At 36.9% G+C, this 15,281-nt stretch overlaps 1 protein-coding gene across 1 annotated transcript; it reads right to left on the bottom strand.

Moving 5' to 3' along the window:
- Positions 1-7,613: 7,613 nt before the first annotated feature.
- On the bottom strand, positions 7,614-10,088 carry LOC123560481 (tripartite motif-containing protein 3-like). The gene is made up of 2 exons (XM_045352671.2): positions 9,957-10,088; positions 7,614-8,416 (listed from the first exon to the last, which is right to left on the bottom strand). Exon 2 carries the CDS (start codon positions 8,412-8,414, stop codon positions 7,614-7,616), a length of 801 nt encoding a protein of 266 aa, XP_045208606.2. The 5' UTR covers positions 8,415-8,416; positions 9,957-10,088.
- Between the last annotated feature and the right edge of the window lie 5,193 nt (positions 10,089-15,281).

Here is a 15,281-nt window from a genome sequence, read left to right as displayed (position 1 = left end):
GAATTTGAATATGGGTCATCTGTAGTCAAAAAGTAGGTCGCTAGGTTAAATCAAAGAAAAACCTCTGTATGTGATAGAGGCTGTATTTTTCAACTGATCTTCATGAAATTTTGTCAGAATGATTGCCTTGATGAAATCTAGGTCAAGTTCGAATATGGGTCATCTGGGTTCAAAAACTAGGTTACTAGGTCAAATCAAAGAAAGACCTTGTGTATGCGATAGAGGATTGATCTTCATGAAATTTGGTCAGAATGATAGCCTTGATGAAATCTAGGTCAAGTTCGAGTATGGGTCATATGGGGTCAAAAACTAGGTCACTAGGTCAAATCAAAGAAAATACTTGTTTTTGCTGCAATTTTAATGATAATTGGTCAGAATATTTTTTTCCATGAAATCACTAGGTCAAACATGTTTACACTCTTATGGTGTATTATTGTGTGTTTCTCAGGTGAGCGACCTAGGGCCATCTTGGCCCTATTGTTTTTAAGATACAGCCTTGAAATTTGGATGACATATGCAGTTTCGCACACCGATCTTAAAACTGACTTTCAGTGAATGACCATGAATTTGACAGACTGACCAACATCCGTAATATTTAAGCATCAGTTTGACATTTGAAACATGTAGTTCATGTTACTCTAGTAAGCGATCCAAGGTCATCATGACCTTCTAGTGTTATTTAACATGGGGACATATTAATTGATACTGATATGAAAGATCAAATTTCTTGTTTTGACACGTTTGCGAGGGTAAGGAGTAAAAGACAAGATTTGAGCCACACCATGAGAAAACCAACTTTACATAGTACATTTGCGACCAGCATGGATCCAAACCAGCCTTTGCATCTGTGCAGTCAGGTCAGGATCCATGCTGTTTGCTTTTCAAAGACTATTGCAATTAGAGAAACCGTTGGCAAACAGTATGGATCCTGACCAGACTGCGCGGATGAGCAGGCTGGTCGGGATCCATGCTGGTCGCAAATGCACTATGTTGGTTTTCTCATGGAGCTGTTCCCCACCTTTTTTCAAAGAAAAGAAAGGTAGCCTAGAAATGAGCTGTTCTCTCGTCCATATTCTGTTTGTCAGTTTGGCTTTTGCACTTTGTGTCCAGTCATAACTCTGCCATTAATCAAGGGATTTTAAAATTATTTGACACAAATGATCCCCTTAATGGTATGACATGTCACATGAAAGACCCAAACCCCAGCTGCAAGGTCAAAGTCGCACTTAGAAGTCAAAAGTTAACAGGGTCTGTTTGTGTTTTGTATGGGATGTGCAAGATTAAGACTGCTTATTCCAAAGTCTAGATTACTTGGAGGTAAAAAAAAAATAACAGACTCAATTTCATGTTCAGTCCATATTCCATTAAGGAATGTTGAAATTACTTGGTAGATCTACAAAAATTCCGCACAAGGAGGCGACATGTAGCTAAAAAACCCAAGGTCAAAGTCACACTTTGAGATTAATGGTTAACCAGGTCTGTATTATGCCTGGACCATAACTCTTATCTTTCATCAAGATATTACAGTAACCTGGTACAAATGTTACCCATGCTGAAATGACTTGTTGCGCCAAAGAACCTTATCTCAAAGGTCAAGGTCACTAAGTTCCAAGATTTCTCAAGGAATATAGCCATATATAAAGAATTTGCTATTTTGACTCTAGTGTTAGTAGAGTAATCTTACCTTATCAAACTTGAATGAGATCATGCAGCTTTATACATTCTGTGTAAATTTAATGAAGATAACTCATAAACTTTCACGGGCTATAACTCTTGTATGTCTAAAGTTGTCATAGCCATTGCCAAATTCAATCAAAAGCTTTTGGCCATAAACATTCTGTTGGCGCTTTATGAGGATGGTTCAAGAAATAAAGTATCAAAGGCGTTAACAATATAAATACTCTGATGTGACTAAAGCAGCCTTAAGCATTACCCAACATGTTGGAGATTTTAAGCCAATACACATTTCATGAGAATGTTGCACTATATCAGACAAGACTGAGAATGTAAAGTCATCCACATTTCACGTTAGTCTGGGGGAAATATGCTAGGAAATACATTGGTGAAACTTTAATAACTTCAAAGGGCATAACCCTGGATTAACTCATTAGCGAGACTGATTGAGAATTTGTAACCATACACATTCCATGGAAGTTTCATAAGACAGCTTAACCTTTACCGTGCGAAATTTCTAAAATGGACTGGTCCATCATTCAATTTGGGCAGTACCATTTACTATTCGAAGGGGTTTTCACAAAAAGATTACAGACTGAATAGCAAACAGTGCAGACCATGATCAGCCTGCATGGATGTGCAGGCTGATCTTGGTCTGCACTGGTCGCAAAGGCAGAATCAATTGCTGCCAGCAGGCTAAAGCTTAAAACACGAGGTGTCTTAATTCGTTAATGTGAAATGAGGCAAATTTTAATAAATTCAAGGGCTGTTACTTTGTGACTAAAGCAAATTCAGGCTATTATCCAATGTGATTGAGTTTGCTCCCGCACACATTTCATAACAACTGGAATGTAACTTTTATTGCATTGATAAAGTGAAATCCCGGTGTAACAACTGGGGCACATAATTTCTATAAGAGTTTCATAAATATTGCTCAAATAATCAGTCACGGAAGCCCGATTTCAGTCAACGGTAAACACTTTTGCAATATCATGCTTAGTAGGCCCTATTAGTACTGATCGAATTACCTACTACATGAACATTTTACTGCCTAATTGTGGAGATTTTGTTTGATATTTTTGTGGTTTGAATTGCTATTTACCTAACCACTGCTGCAAATATTTTATAAACGATTAAGTTTAGTAAAGCAAGGATTTACTCAGATTTACATGTACATTTTGCAGTCTTTATATGACCTATAGCTACATTGTTAGTTTTCTTCTTCCGAGAGAAAGAGAAAGCACATAAATTATTGCTCCTTTAAAGTCAGTTTCCCTTTACAGTGAAACTGATTTTTGTCGAGCCTGCTTGCGGTGAGCTTGATATACTCACCGCTTAAATTTTTGTGGTTCGGTGTATGTGTGTCCGGACTATAACTTTGACATGCATGGACCAATCTTGTTTATATTTGGCATGAATGTTTACCTCAATGAGAAGGTGTGTCATGCGCAAACCCCATGTTCCTATCACAAAGGTCAAGGTCACATTTGGAGGTCAACGGTCATATTGAAGTTTGTCCGGAGCATTTCTTCTTCATGCATGGTGATATTTTGTTGTAACTTGGCATGAAATTGTTCACCATGTCATGCGCAAACACTAGGTCCCTAGACCTAAGGTCAAGCTTACACTTGACAGCTGGCGGGCTCATCATTCTGCACGTGGGCATACTTGTTACTCTTAAATTATACCATATAACCATTGGTATGGGATGAATTAACATATGAGCACATTTCAATAACAGAACAGTATAACAACAACAATTTTGTCTTGTCGTAACAATCATTTATAAATGAAGGATTTGCGAGTTGTAAATGATTTGGTGGACTGATTGCATGGTTCAAACTTGTTTAAATCTATTTAAGAAATAACATCTTTTTAGCTCACCAGAGCACAAAGTGCTGAAGGTGAACTATTGTGACCAGGCATTGTCCATTGTTTGCCTTGTTAACACTCTAGAGGTCACATTTTTGACCCAATCTTTATGAAACTTGGTCAGAATGTTTGTCTTGATGATCTCTAGGTCAAGTTTGAAACTGCGTCATGTGCGGTCACAAACTAGATCATGCGTTCGAATCAAAAGAAAAGCTTGTAGAGGCGACATTTATGATCCTATCTCCATGAAACTTGGTCAGAATGTTTGTCTTGATGATCTCTAGGTCAAATTTGAAACTGGGAAAACTAGGTCACGCATTCGAATCAATAGAAAAGTTTGTAGAGGCCACATTTATGATCCTATCTCCATGAAACTTGGTCAGAATGTTTGTCTTGATGATCTCTCGGTCAAATTTGAAACTGGGAAAGCTAGGTCGCTAGGCCAAATCAAAGGAAAATCTTGTTCACACTCTAGAGTCCACAGTTTAAGTTTGAAACTCATGAGAATTACTCAGAATGCTTGTCTTGATGACCTTTAGGTCAAGTTTGAATCTGGGTCATGTGGGGTCAAAAACTAGGTCACCCGGTCAAATCAAAGGAAAAGCTTGTTAACTCTCTAGAGCCCACATTTATGACCCTATCTTCATGAAACTTGGTCAGAATATTTATCTTGATGATCTCTAGGTCAGGTTTGAAACTGGGTCATGTGTGGTCAAAAACTAGGTCACTAGGCCAAATGAAAGGAAAATCTTGTCCACAATTGAAGTTTGAAACTTGGTCAGAATGGCTGTCTTGATGATCTCTAGGTCAAATTTGAAACTGGGAAAACTAGGTCACTAGGCCAAATCAAAGGAAAATCTTGTTCACACTCTAGAGTCCACAGTTTAAGTTTGAAACTCATGAGAATTACTCAGCATGCTTGTCTTGATGACCTTTAGGTCAAGTTTAAATCTGGGTCATGTGGGATCAATAACTAGGTCACGTGCTCAAATCACATGAAAAGCTTATTAACACTCTTGAGGCCAGATTTATGATCCTATCTTCATGAAACTTGGTCAGAATGTTTGTCTCAATGACCTCTAGTTCAAATTTGAATCTGGGTCATATGGGGTCAAAAACTAGGTCATCTGGTCAAATCAAAGGAAAAGCTTGTTAACACTCTAGAGGCCACATTTATGACCCTATCTTTATAAAACTTGGTCAGAATGTTTGTCTTGATGATCTCAAGGTCATGTTGGATACTTGGTCATGTGTTTCAAAAACTAGGTCACTAGTCCAGATCAAAGTAAAATCTTGTTAACATCTGTAGAAACTACATTTTAACTTTGATACACGTGAGAATTGGTCAGAATGTTTGCCTTAATGACCTCTAGGTTAGGTTTGAATCTGGGTCATATGAGGTCAAAAACTAGGTCATTCAATCAAATCAAAGGAAAAGCTTGTTAACACTCTAGAAGTCACATTTATGACCTATGTTCATGAGACTTGATCAGAATGCTTGTCTCGATGACCTTTAGGTCAAGTTCAAATCTGGGTCATGTGGGTTCAAAAGTTAGGTAACCTGATCAAAACAAAGGAAAAGCTTGTTAACACTCTCGAGGCCACATTTATGATCTTATCTTCATGAAAATTGTTCAGAATGTTTGTCTTAATCTTCTATAGGTTAAGTTCAAAACTGGATCATGTAGGGTCAAAAACTAGGTCACTAGATTAATTCAAAGTAAAAGCTTGTTAACACTCTTGAGGCCACATTTATGACCCTATCTTCATGAAACGTTGTCAGAATGTTTATGTTGATGATTCCTTTGCCAAGAATGAAACTGGGTCATGTGGGATCAAAACCTAGGTCACCCGCTTAAATCAAAGGAAAATCTTGTTAACATTGTAGAGGCCACATTTATGGTCCTATCTAAGTGAAACTTTGCCAGAATTTATATCTGGATGATCCCTAGGTCAAGTTCGAATCTGGGTCATGTGGGATCAAAAACTAGGTCACGTGCTCAAATCACATGAAAAGCTTATTAACACTCTTGAGGCCAGATTTATGATCCTATCTTCATGAAACTTGGTCAGAATGTTTGTCTTGATGATCTCTAGGATAAATTTGAAACTGGGTCATGTGAGGTCAAAAACTAGGTCAGTAGGCCAGATCAACTTTGGTGAGCGATATAGGGCCATCATCTTGTTAGAATATTCATTATCAGCTCATCTGATTTTTTGAAGGAAAAAAAGATAAGTTATTGTCATCACTTGATGGCATTGCTGTTGGCGTTGGCGTTGCCTGGTTAGGTCAGCTTTTCTCCTAAAAATCAAAGCTATCGCTTTGAAACTTGCAATACTTGTTCACCATCAATAGCTGACTCTTTATAGCAAAAACATAACTCCATCCTGTTTTCTGCAAGAATTATGGCCCCGTTTGGACTTAGAAAAAATCAGATTTCTTGGTTAAGTTTTGTGTGTAGGTCAGTTTTTCCCCTAAACTATCAAAGCTACTGCTTTTATTCTTGCAACACTTGTTTACCATTAAAAGCTGACTCTGTACAGCAAGAAATATAACTCCATCCTGCATTTTGCAAGAATTATGGCCCCTTTTGGACTTAGAAAATAATGGGTATGACAATATTTCTATTATACAGGGACAAAAGAAAATCAGATGAGCCTCTGCACACGCAAGGCGGTGCTCTTGTTACAACCAGTAACAACAGTAAAGATAATATAAAGGGCTAAAACTATTTATAAAAATTACAGTCGAATTTATTTTGCCATGTGCCATGCAATAAATTCAAACTAAAAAAAAATAGGAAAGTAACTCTAGTTTTTGCAACCCGTGATTTTCATCAAGGAAAACATGATTGTTGCACCATCTACTATTGCAATGATATAGAGGATAATTGTTGGTTTCGGAGTAATATCACGTTATAATTTCACCGAGTGGGCACCAAAAGTGATATTTTCATATTGTGATATTATAACAACTTTTGGTGTTCACGAGTGAAATTACCGTGATATTACATCGATATCAACAATTTTTCTGTTTATTTTATGTCTAAAACTCTACTTTTGTTGTGTTTATTTCAATAAAATGTCGAAATTTGCGGGAAATTTTATCAGGAAGCATCGCAAAGATGACGTCATTTTAACGACGTCATCGTCATATTGTTTCCGGCTTTCAGTACGCTCGGTAAACTTTTTGACGTTAATCCGGGTATCAGATTTGATAATTTTCACTGAGTGGCCAGTGAGATTATCAGGATATAATTCACCGTTATATTTCGATAAACCACCGAAAAACATAAAATAAAAACGCATTTTAAACTCTAATACGACATTTTTGACGTACGCAAGTTCGCTCCAAGATCTGACGTTTACGTCATATTTTTTTCACAAAAGGGGGAAAACGCTCGGTAAAGACAATAAGATTGTCGGAAACAGAAAGACAACTTGATTTCAAAAAGCCTCTTTATGCTTTCCGGTTTACAAAAAGTACAGAGAGAGAATTATTTCAAAGAATAATCTTCTGTAACATATGGTCGAAATGCCAATTTCTAATACCTGCTGGCTGCCACAGCATATTTCGCCCAGACATGAAAAAAATTAGCAGAAGTGATTATATAGTGAGTCATAGCGCTCATGTTTCACAAATCGCGAATGTCCATTGACTTGCAAGGACTATCTTACGTAAACCCATGTGTTAATACCGGTAGATACAAAGTAACATATATAGTCGGTCTCTAGAACACATCTAATTTTAACATCTACGACGACATTTAGCCTTCGAAAGTTTATAACAGAAGTTCATGTTAATCGGTAGCTTTCGTTGAACCAACTGATTTTGACCGTTTAAAAATATGTGACAGCGAAACTGGTGCTGCTCTCGGGGTTGGCATGGATTCTAACGACGAAGAGGATGAACCGGGAACGTTCGAATCTATGAACCCTACACTAGAGTACATGGCCAAAAAGTTTTTCAGTGTTCCATCACCAACGAATTTGATATACTGTTCTCGCAGCTTTCGTTTTCTTTTTCAATTTTTTAAATTTGTCGACACCGTGTTCGACATCTTTCTTCATTTTTTTAACAAAGCAAATAACTTGGTGGCTTCGGACTCATTCGCCATTATTTCTATGGAACATTTTAGTTCCAGGAGTGATTGGACAGCATCATAAAAGTTCTTTCTTTCATCTAGATGCATTTTCGTAACTTTCTCTACCTCAGATTTTAATAAACACAACTGATGTTTAGCAGATGTATAAACCTTATCGAGTCTTCTCTCAAAATCTTGAAGGTCGTTCAAAACTTTTACTTTACTGTTTTTGAATGTTTCATCGCTTTTGCTCAATTCTCGAGCTCTTGCTAAATGATTCTCCACGGTTTTCTTCATAGATTCTATTTCCGGTTGGACTAAATGTTTTGCTTTGTCTGCGGAATCAACGCTGCAAATGCGATGATCACGTGCCGCGCATTCCCAACACATCAACTGCGCATGTGTAAAACAATAAGCGTCACATGGTTTTCCGCCATGCGATTCGCACAGTTTAGGTAGAACCTCTGGACTTCTTGTGCCTCTTTCGTGCATGTTTAATGTCTGCATTAACGATCCGACGAGAGAATCCGTTGGCAAAGTATTCACCCATGCTTCCACATCGAAATTCCCTTTAGATTTTATTGAAGTTTTCTTCCTGCACAAAGGACACGAGATTTCCACGTGAGTTTTGTGCGTGTGAATGTTCTGTACAACGTGACTGCTGAGACATTCTTGACAGAAGATATGGTCACATGGTAATGTCTTTGGTTGGCGATACTGGTCCAAACAGATGCTGCAACTAAGGTATTCGTCTTTCAAGTTATTCACCAATCGTTTTGCCATATCTGTAAAATAAAACAGTTACTAGTACATGTATAAATAACCTGTGACAAAAAATCAATAAAGTTGTCTCAGAAAAAAAGCTCGGATTTAAGACAACTTTCTCTGCATATTTGAAAAGGACACCAGACAAGACAAATTCCAAGTTCTCTTATTTCTTATAACAAGGGCATTTGACAGGATACGAAATGATACGCGAAAAATCACGTGCCGTCAGGCTGATTATTTTGTGGGTAACTACAGATTTTAAAAAAAAAAATATCATCTATTCTGCACTGGAAAACATTTGCGTTTTGTTTTGTTTTTGTTGGGTTTAATGTCACACCGACACAATTATAGGTCATATGGTGATTTTCCAGCTTTTGAATGTGGGGGAAGACCCCAGGTGCCCCTCCGAACATGATTTCATCACGGATGGCTTCCTCGAGAATTCAACGCCCCAAGCGAGGCTTGAACCAATATCGGTGAAGAGCAAGTGATTGGGAGTCAATGACCTTAACCTTTCGGCAACGTGGGCCCTCTCTGGAAAACATAGGACCTTATTATTCAAATGCGTATTTATATTTGTCAGTCATGAAAAAGTAAATTTAAGCAAACAAATGAAAAAAAAAAGTTTTAAGTTCGTTTGTCCGCATTTTTTAGTTCCTTTCGAATAGCGTGGGAAATATTTGTTCAGGACATGCATTGTTTCAAAACGTCAATGTTTTATATATACGTTTAGACCAAAAGTTTTTTGTAAGTGTAAATAAGACGACAATATTTTTGGTTTTATTTCGATATGCATTGGCATCGTTAGGCCATAACATTTAATGAAGAGCATGTGCTTTAGAATCTTTAGTTAAACATTAAAGTTCCCAAGGTCCCAAAGTTCACAGCCATAAAGGAATTTTGTAAACCTATAGCTAGACACAATTACATAGTTTGCGTTGTAAAATTAATCAATGAGAGGATCATTACGAAAGATAGATGATCTATTACGGGACCAGTGTTTTTTTTTTTTTTTTTTTTTTTTTTTTTTTTTTTTTTTTCATACTGAGCGAGTTCAACTCGCAGACAAGGGTTAGCACGACGGACGACGGACATCAAGCGGTCACAACGGCTCACCATGAGCCTTTGGCTCAGGTGGGCTAAATATTTGGCCAGCAGTTTCACACAAGATTTTTTAAATTTCTACTATACATATATAGGGAAATGTGACCACGCCCCCCTTTCCGCCATGTTTTTGACGAATCCGAATAAATTGAACAATCTTGGTAGAGGACAAAACGAGAAAATTTCTGGCACTGCCCTGTAAATTAATGTGCATGTTTCATAACATAATGCACGTGTAATATTGGTAGTATTTAAAGCATGTGTATGACAGATCGTTTATATTAGTGCAGATTCACAGTGTAACCAAATGTCGGTATAGATTTCGTCCATTGTATATTTAAATTTTTAAGTACAGAAAATGAGATATTTAGACGAATCGTATTACATGTAGCAGCAGGGTCTACTTTTTAGTTTTGTATTTATTTATGCACAAGAAAGAAATAATATACCAACCTTAATATGTAATCCTTGTTTGGTCTGTAAAGATATCGGTAGACATAAAACCACGTTTAATCTTTCAGATCGGTTCATGTACATTAATCGATAGTTTGGATATGAAAGGCTATATAGATATTTATAATATTGATTATAACTAGGGCTTCACAAAATAACCTTTTGATTTCATTGACAAATACAGTTTCTTATCTAGGAGTATGGTGGACTGGTTTCTGCCATTCCGTGTTTACGCCCCTTAAAAGGTTAAAACGGTTAATTGTCTTGCCTTCTTGTCTTCGAGTTTGGGCCGGGGCGAAGACACGAATACACGAAACATTTAAAGACGCGCCACAGACTAACTGTATCTTTTTGTATTCCCATAATGGTAACTGCAGATGATCTGCATTAAAAAAAAAGAAAATACTAAGTATATGTATCTGCTGAGAAATTGACTGTGATATATATTAGGCCAAGGCAATGTGTTTAATGTCTAAACATTCTATTGGATGACTGTAGCATTATGTACACAGTATTTGATATATTAACCCGAATTTATACGGTACCACACTTTTTTCTACAGTGTAAGGTGGTTATTAGTCCCCTACTGGTTGAAAACCAGTTTTGGGGACTATAGGAATGCTCTTTTCCGTCATTCTGTCATTCCGTCTTTCCGTCATTCCGTCATTCCGTCCGTCCGCAATTTCGTGTCCGGTCCATAACTCTGTCATCCATGAAGGGATTTTAATATTACTTGGCACAAATGTTCCCCATGATGAGACGACGTGTCATGCGCAAAACCCAGACCCCTAGCTCAAAGGTCAAGGCCACAATAGGAGGTCAAAGGTCAACAGGGCTTTTTTCCTGTCCGGTCCACAACTCTCCCATCCTTGAAGGGATTTTAGTATTACTTGGCACAAATGTTCCCCATGATGAGATGATGTGTCGTGCGCAAATCCCGGACCCCTAGCTCAAAGGTCAAGGTCACAATTGGAGGTCAAAGGTCAACAGGGCTTTTTTCCTGTCCGGTCCATAACTCTCCCATCCATAAAGAGATTTTAATATTACTTGGCACAAATGTTCCCCATGAGGAGAAGACGTGTCATGCGCAAAACCTGGACCCTAGCTTAAAGGTCAAGGTCACAATTGGAGGTCAAAGGTCAACAAGGTTTTTTTTCCTGTCCGGTCCATAACTCTCCCATCTATGAAGGGATTTTAATATTACTTGGCACAAATGTACCTCATAATAAGACGATATGTCATGCACAACTTTCAGACCCCTAGCTCAAAGGTCAAGGTCACACTTAGCAGTCAAATGTTAACATAGCATGAACAGGGTCTGTTTCGTGTCCGGTCCATAACTCTGACATTCATTAAGGGATTTTAATATTACTTAGCACAAGTGTTCCCCATGATGAGACGACGTGTCATACGCAAATCCCGGACCCCTAGCTCAAAGGTCAAGGTCACAATTGGGGGTCAAAGGTCAACAGAGTTTTTTTCCTGTCCCGTCCATAACTCTGCCATCCATGAAGGGATTTTAATATTACTTGGCACAAATGTTTCCATGATGAGACGACATGTCATGCGCAACACCAGTACCCTAGCTTAAAGGTCAAGGTCACACTTTGAGATCAAAGGTCAAGAGGATTTTTTTCCTGTCCGGTCTATAACTTTGTCATGCAAAGCAGGATTTAGATATCAGTTGGCACAAATATTCCCCTGGATGAGACAACATGTCATGCGCAAGAACCAGGTCCCTAGGTCTAAGGTCAAGGTCATATTTAGAAGTCAAAGGTCAAATTCAAGAATGACTTTGTATGGAACATTTCTTCTTCATGCTTGGAGGGATTTTGATGTAACTTGGACCAAATGTTCACCGCCATGAGGCACCCTTGTTTTTAGAATTACATCCCTTTGTTTTACTATAAATAGATTTTATTGTAACTTTTTTATTACTGGCAGTAGAGAAAAATCGAGACCACTTTTCTGTGGTACAGCATGCATGTTACATCCAATTTTTAGGTGTATTTTGACCTATCTCTACCTGGTAAAGAGTTTCTTGTGGACTTATATTATTATTTTTTTTTTTTTTTTTTTTTTTTAAAGATTAATTTCCCTTTTTTGTTTCTTTAAATAACTTACATGATAACATTTTTATAATCAGCCAAAAAAATTCAATATGAAAACAACTGTGGGTTTTTATATATGCACATTTTAATCCAAGTGTGTTGTTATAATGTTATAAACATATTGTATATGTAGTACAATATTGTTTATACATCATTGACAGATATCAGTTCATTATGTTATACTGCAGTAGAAAAAATTAGGTGCCTTCCAGTAGGGGACTTTGTATTGCATGGCAATACTTCATTCACTTGTTTATCTGTGTTTTCAAACCTATACTGAAAAGTGATTGACTGAATAAGTTTGCAGATGAACCTGTAAAAGCACCATTATTCAATTTATTAGGTTTGGAGGGGGGTGGGGGTCTAAATTTTATACCATTTTGTTTTAAGTGTCTTCTAAAACTCAAAACGAACAGTAAACTATTTTAAAAATATTCTATGTTAATATACCAAAGATAACCCATAAACGCAACCTAAGGGCAACAATTACCGACAAACCTTACGGCATTCAAATTCGTGAAAAAGTGACATCCTGCTTTATTCGACTGGATTGTTTACGTCGTGGAATTTTTAATATTTCGACAAACATTGGTGATCATTTAGGCATATTTGTTTGCATTTAATAAGACTGATCTTCTTGAGTACCGTATAAAAGACATGTTTGGAACTGTATCAACTAGAAGACTTTTCAAAAATGTATGAGTTAATTAGACATACTTGTCTTTTGTAAGTTCAAAGACAATTTATGAAGCATTTAGATCCTTTCCTGATAAATTTATTGATCTGGCAAAGAACTGTATTTTATCAAGTTGCGACAGTAAGACAAAATGACAACCATAGTACGATTTTGCAATACGTCGTGTGCTTAGGCAAAAATCGCGAAAACCATGAACCTCCCCTCGAAATATAAGTAAATGAAAACGGCAATCTTTCACATTTTATTTCTGATAATAAAAAGAACAAGTCTGTTTTAACGATTACTCTGTTCCGACTTCAAAGGTTGATTCGTCTAAGTCCATCCTTCCCTCGTATGTAATGAAAGGTCGACAACCGAAATTGATTTCTTAATTAAATAAAAGTCATTCAAGTGCTCATAACAACATACACATGTAATTGTCTTTTAATTGGTACAAGGTTTTTAATACACAAACTGGTTATTTTGGCAATTATTTGTTATATAATTATACGATAACAAAGTTCCTCAACAATCAGCTGGGGACGAACATATTAAGGGCAAATGTTCGCTTCAGAATTAAGCACGGGGACAAACATTGGGGAGTGGGGGTTGGGGGAGGGAGGCAAGTGTTTTCCATTGATGGGACAATTGTCCAGCAGACCTCTTTTCCATTTGGGGCGGGGGTAAGACTCCTGAGGAGAAATTGTCCGGTTCCAACGAAAATCGTCGGATTTGTAGAATGTGTTTGATTTAGAACCGCTCAAAGTAAAGATAACATATTGTACAATACAAATCATCATCGAGATTCACGAAACACAAACATATAAACTACATACAATTTCTTTTATCTTCAATCAATTTCTAATATATGCGCCATTTAAATTTTGTTTGTGAGTGATCTGTCGGCTTTTCTGAAACTGATTTGAAAGTTCATTCTTTTCATTATTTGCGATTGTCAGTGTATAATTTGAATGACCACGTCGTTACGTGTAGAAATCCCATTTTGTAATGGATCATTAACTGAAGGTGAATATCTGGGCATATGAACATCACCTAAAGTCATTCCGTAATATAAAAATGGTTGTAGAAATACAATCTCCAATCACATGCCTATTTTTTTATTAGTTGTTTAGGAAAAGTTATGGAAAGATTTATTTTTAAACATCTTACAACCATTCATGATATATTCAAAGTAATGGTCGGGAGGGCTAAGTCGCTTTCCTACGGAAGTGAAGGCCCCGGGTCCGATTCCTAGCTACTCCCATTGCGATGTGTCTTTGGGAAAGGCACTTTATCACGATTTCCTCAGTCGACCTAGCTGCAAATGGGTACCAGCAAATTACTGGGATGAGGTATAATTGGCTTTACCCGTTCTTTAAATAGGGTCGCTCTAAAGCTCTATAGGGCTTCTGTTCATTGTTTCACAAATCGACGGTAAATAATTTTTACCTTTGCCTTTCTTACAAGGCCAATCTACTGTGTGTCAATTGTTGAGTCGGCTAAACGATGTAATCGTTTTGACGAGTCCTTGCTATCCAGCGATTCTCTAAGTCTAAATGGACCAAATAACACAGTGAAGCGATGTAGTTCCATTAGATTTCTCAAACTTCAAACAGTTCACTGCAAGAATGAAGTTAAGTTGCGTGAATTCCCTTTGCTATGACCAATATACGATTTAATCTGTCATATTTATGACTTGTAATTGTGCAATACTCGAATGTAACTCTTAAGCATAAATGTGCATTTTATGAATTGCGCAGGCTTACAAAGCTTGCGTAACATCCAGCGAAAGACAAAAAATAGTTCCACAGGGCTCCAGATAAGATGCGTATTAGCGTAAATTACGTATAGAAATAATGCAAATACGCATGTCTAATAATTTCTAAACGTATATAAAATTACAGAAATGCACACAATGCGTTTTTAAAAACAAAATCTGAATCGTCTGGATGCGTTAGGTAACATAGCCGATCCCGATCAGCCTTAATTCTCCCACATTGAACGTGTACACGCATCGTATGATTTCTATAAACTTTGCGTGGGTTTCTACACACACACATGAATTTTGCAGTCAGTAAACGGATAAATTATCGGAAGAAAAAGCTCTTACTGGTTTGTTTAGTTACTACAGATATTAAAAATGATTTTAATTCTTATTTTTCGAGAAATAAACAAATCGGAGAAACATTAAATTGTATTTTCTTGTAGTTTTTGAAATCGAAAGTAGATCGTCTATGTTTGGCGAAACGAAACAACTTTTTTATGAAAAGATTTAAATAAGAGGTAATTTAACCGTAAACTTCAATGTCAGATACTTCCAATTGCTGCTAAATGTCTTCGTATCATCACAATTTGTAAAATATATTGTTCAAACTTGAGAAAAGTGTAATCGTATCCGGATATAATATTTTGGGTAAATATCGAGCTGTGTTATGAAATTTTAAGAAAAAAAAACTAAAAACAAACTGAAACTGGTAGACTATACTGTCAGTACATCAATCATTAGCCGACTCAGGCCATTCAGGCCTTTGATTAGAT

Source organism: Mercenaria mercenaria, unplaced genomic scaffold (genome assembly GCF_021730395.1).
Source record: "Mercenaria mercenaria strain notata unplaced genomic scaffold, MADL_Memer_1 contig_1296, whole genome shotgun sequence".
Classification (NCBI taxonomy): domain Eukaryota; kingdom Metazoa; phylum Mollusca; class Bivalvia; order Venerida; family Veneridae; genus Mercenaria; species Mercenaria mercenaria.
Note: the sequence above shows the minus strand (reverse complement) of the source record. Positions and strands in the feature narration are given on the sequence as shown.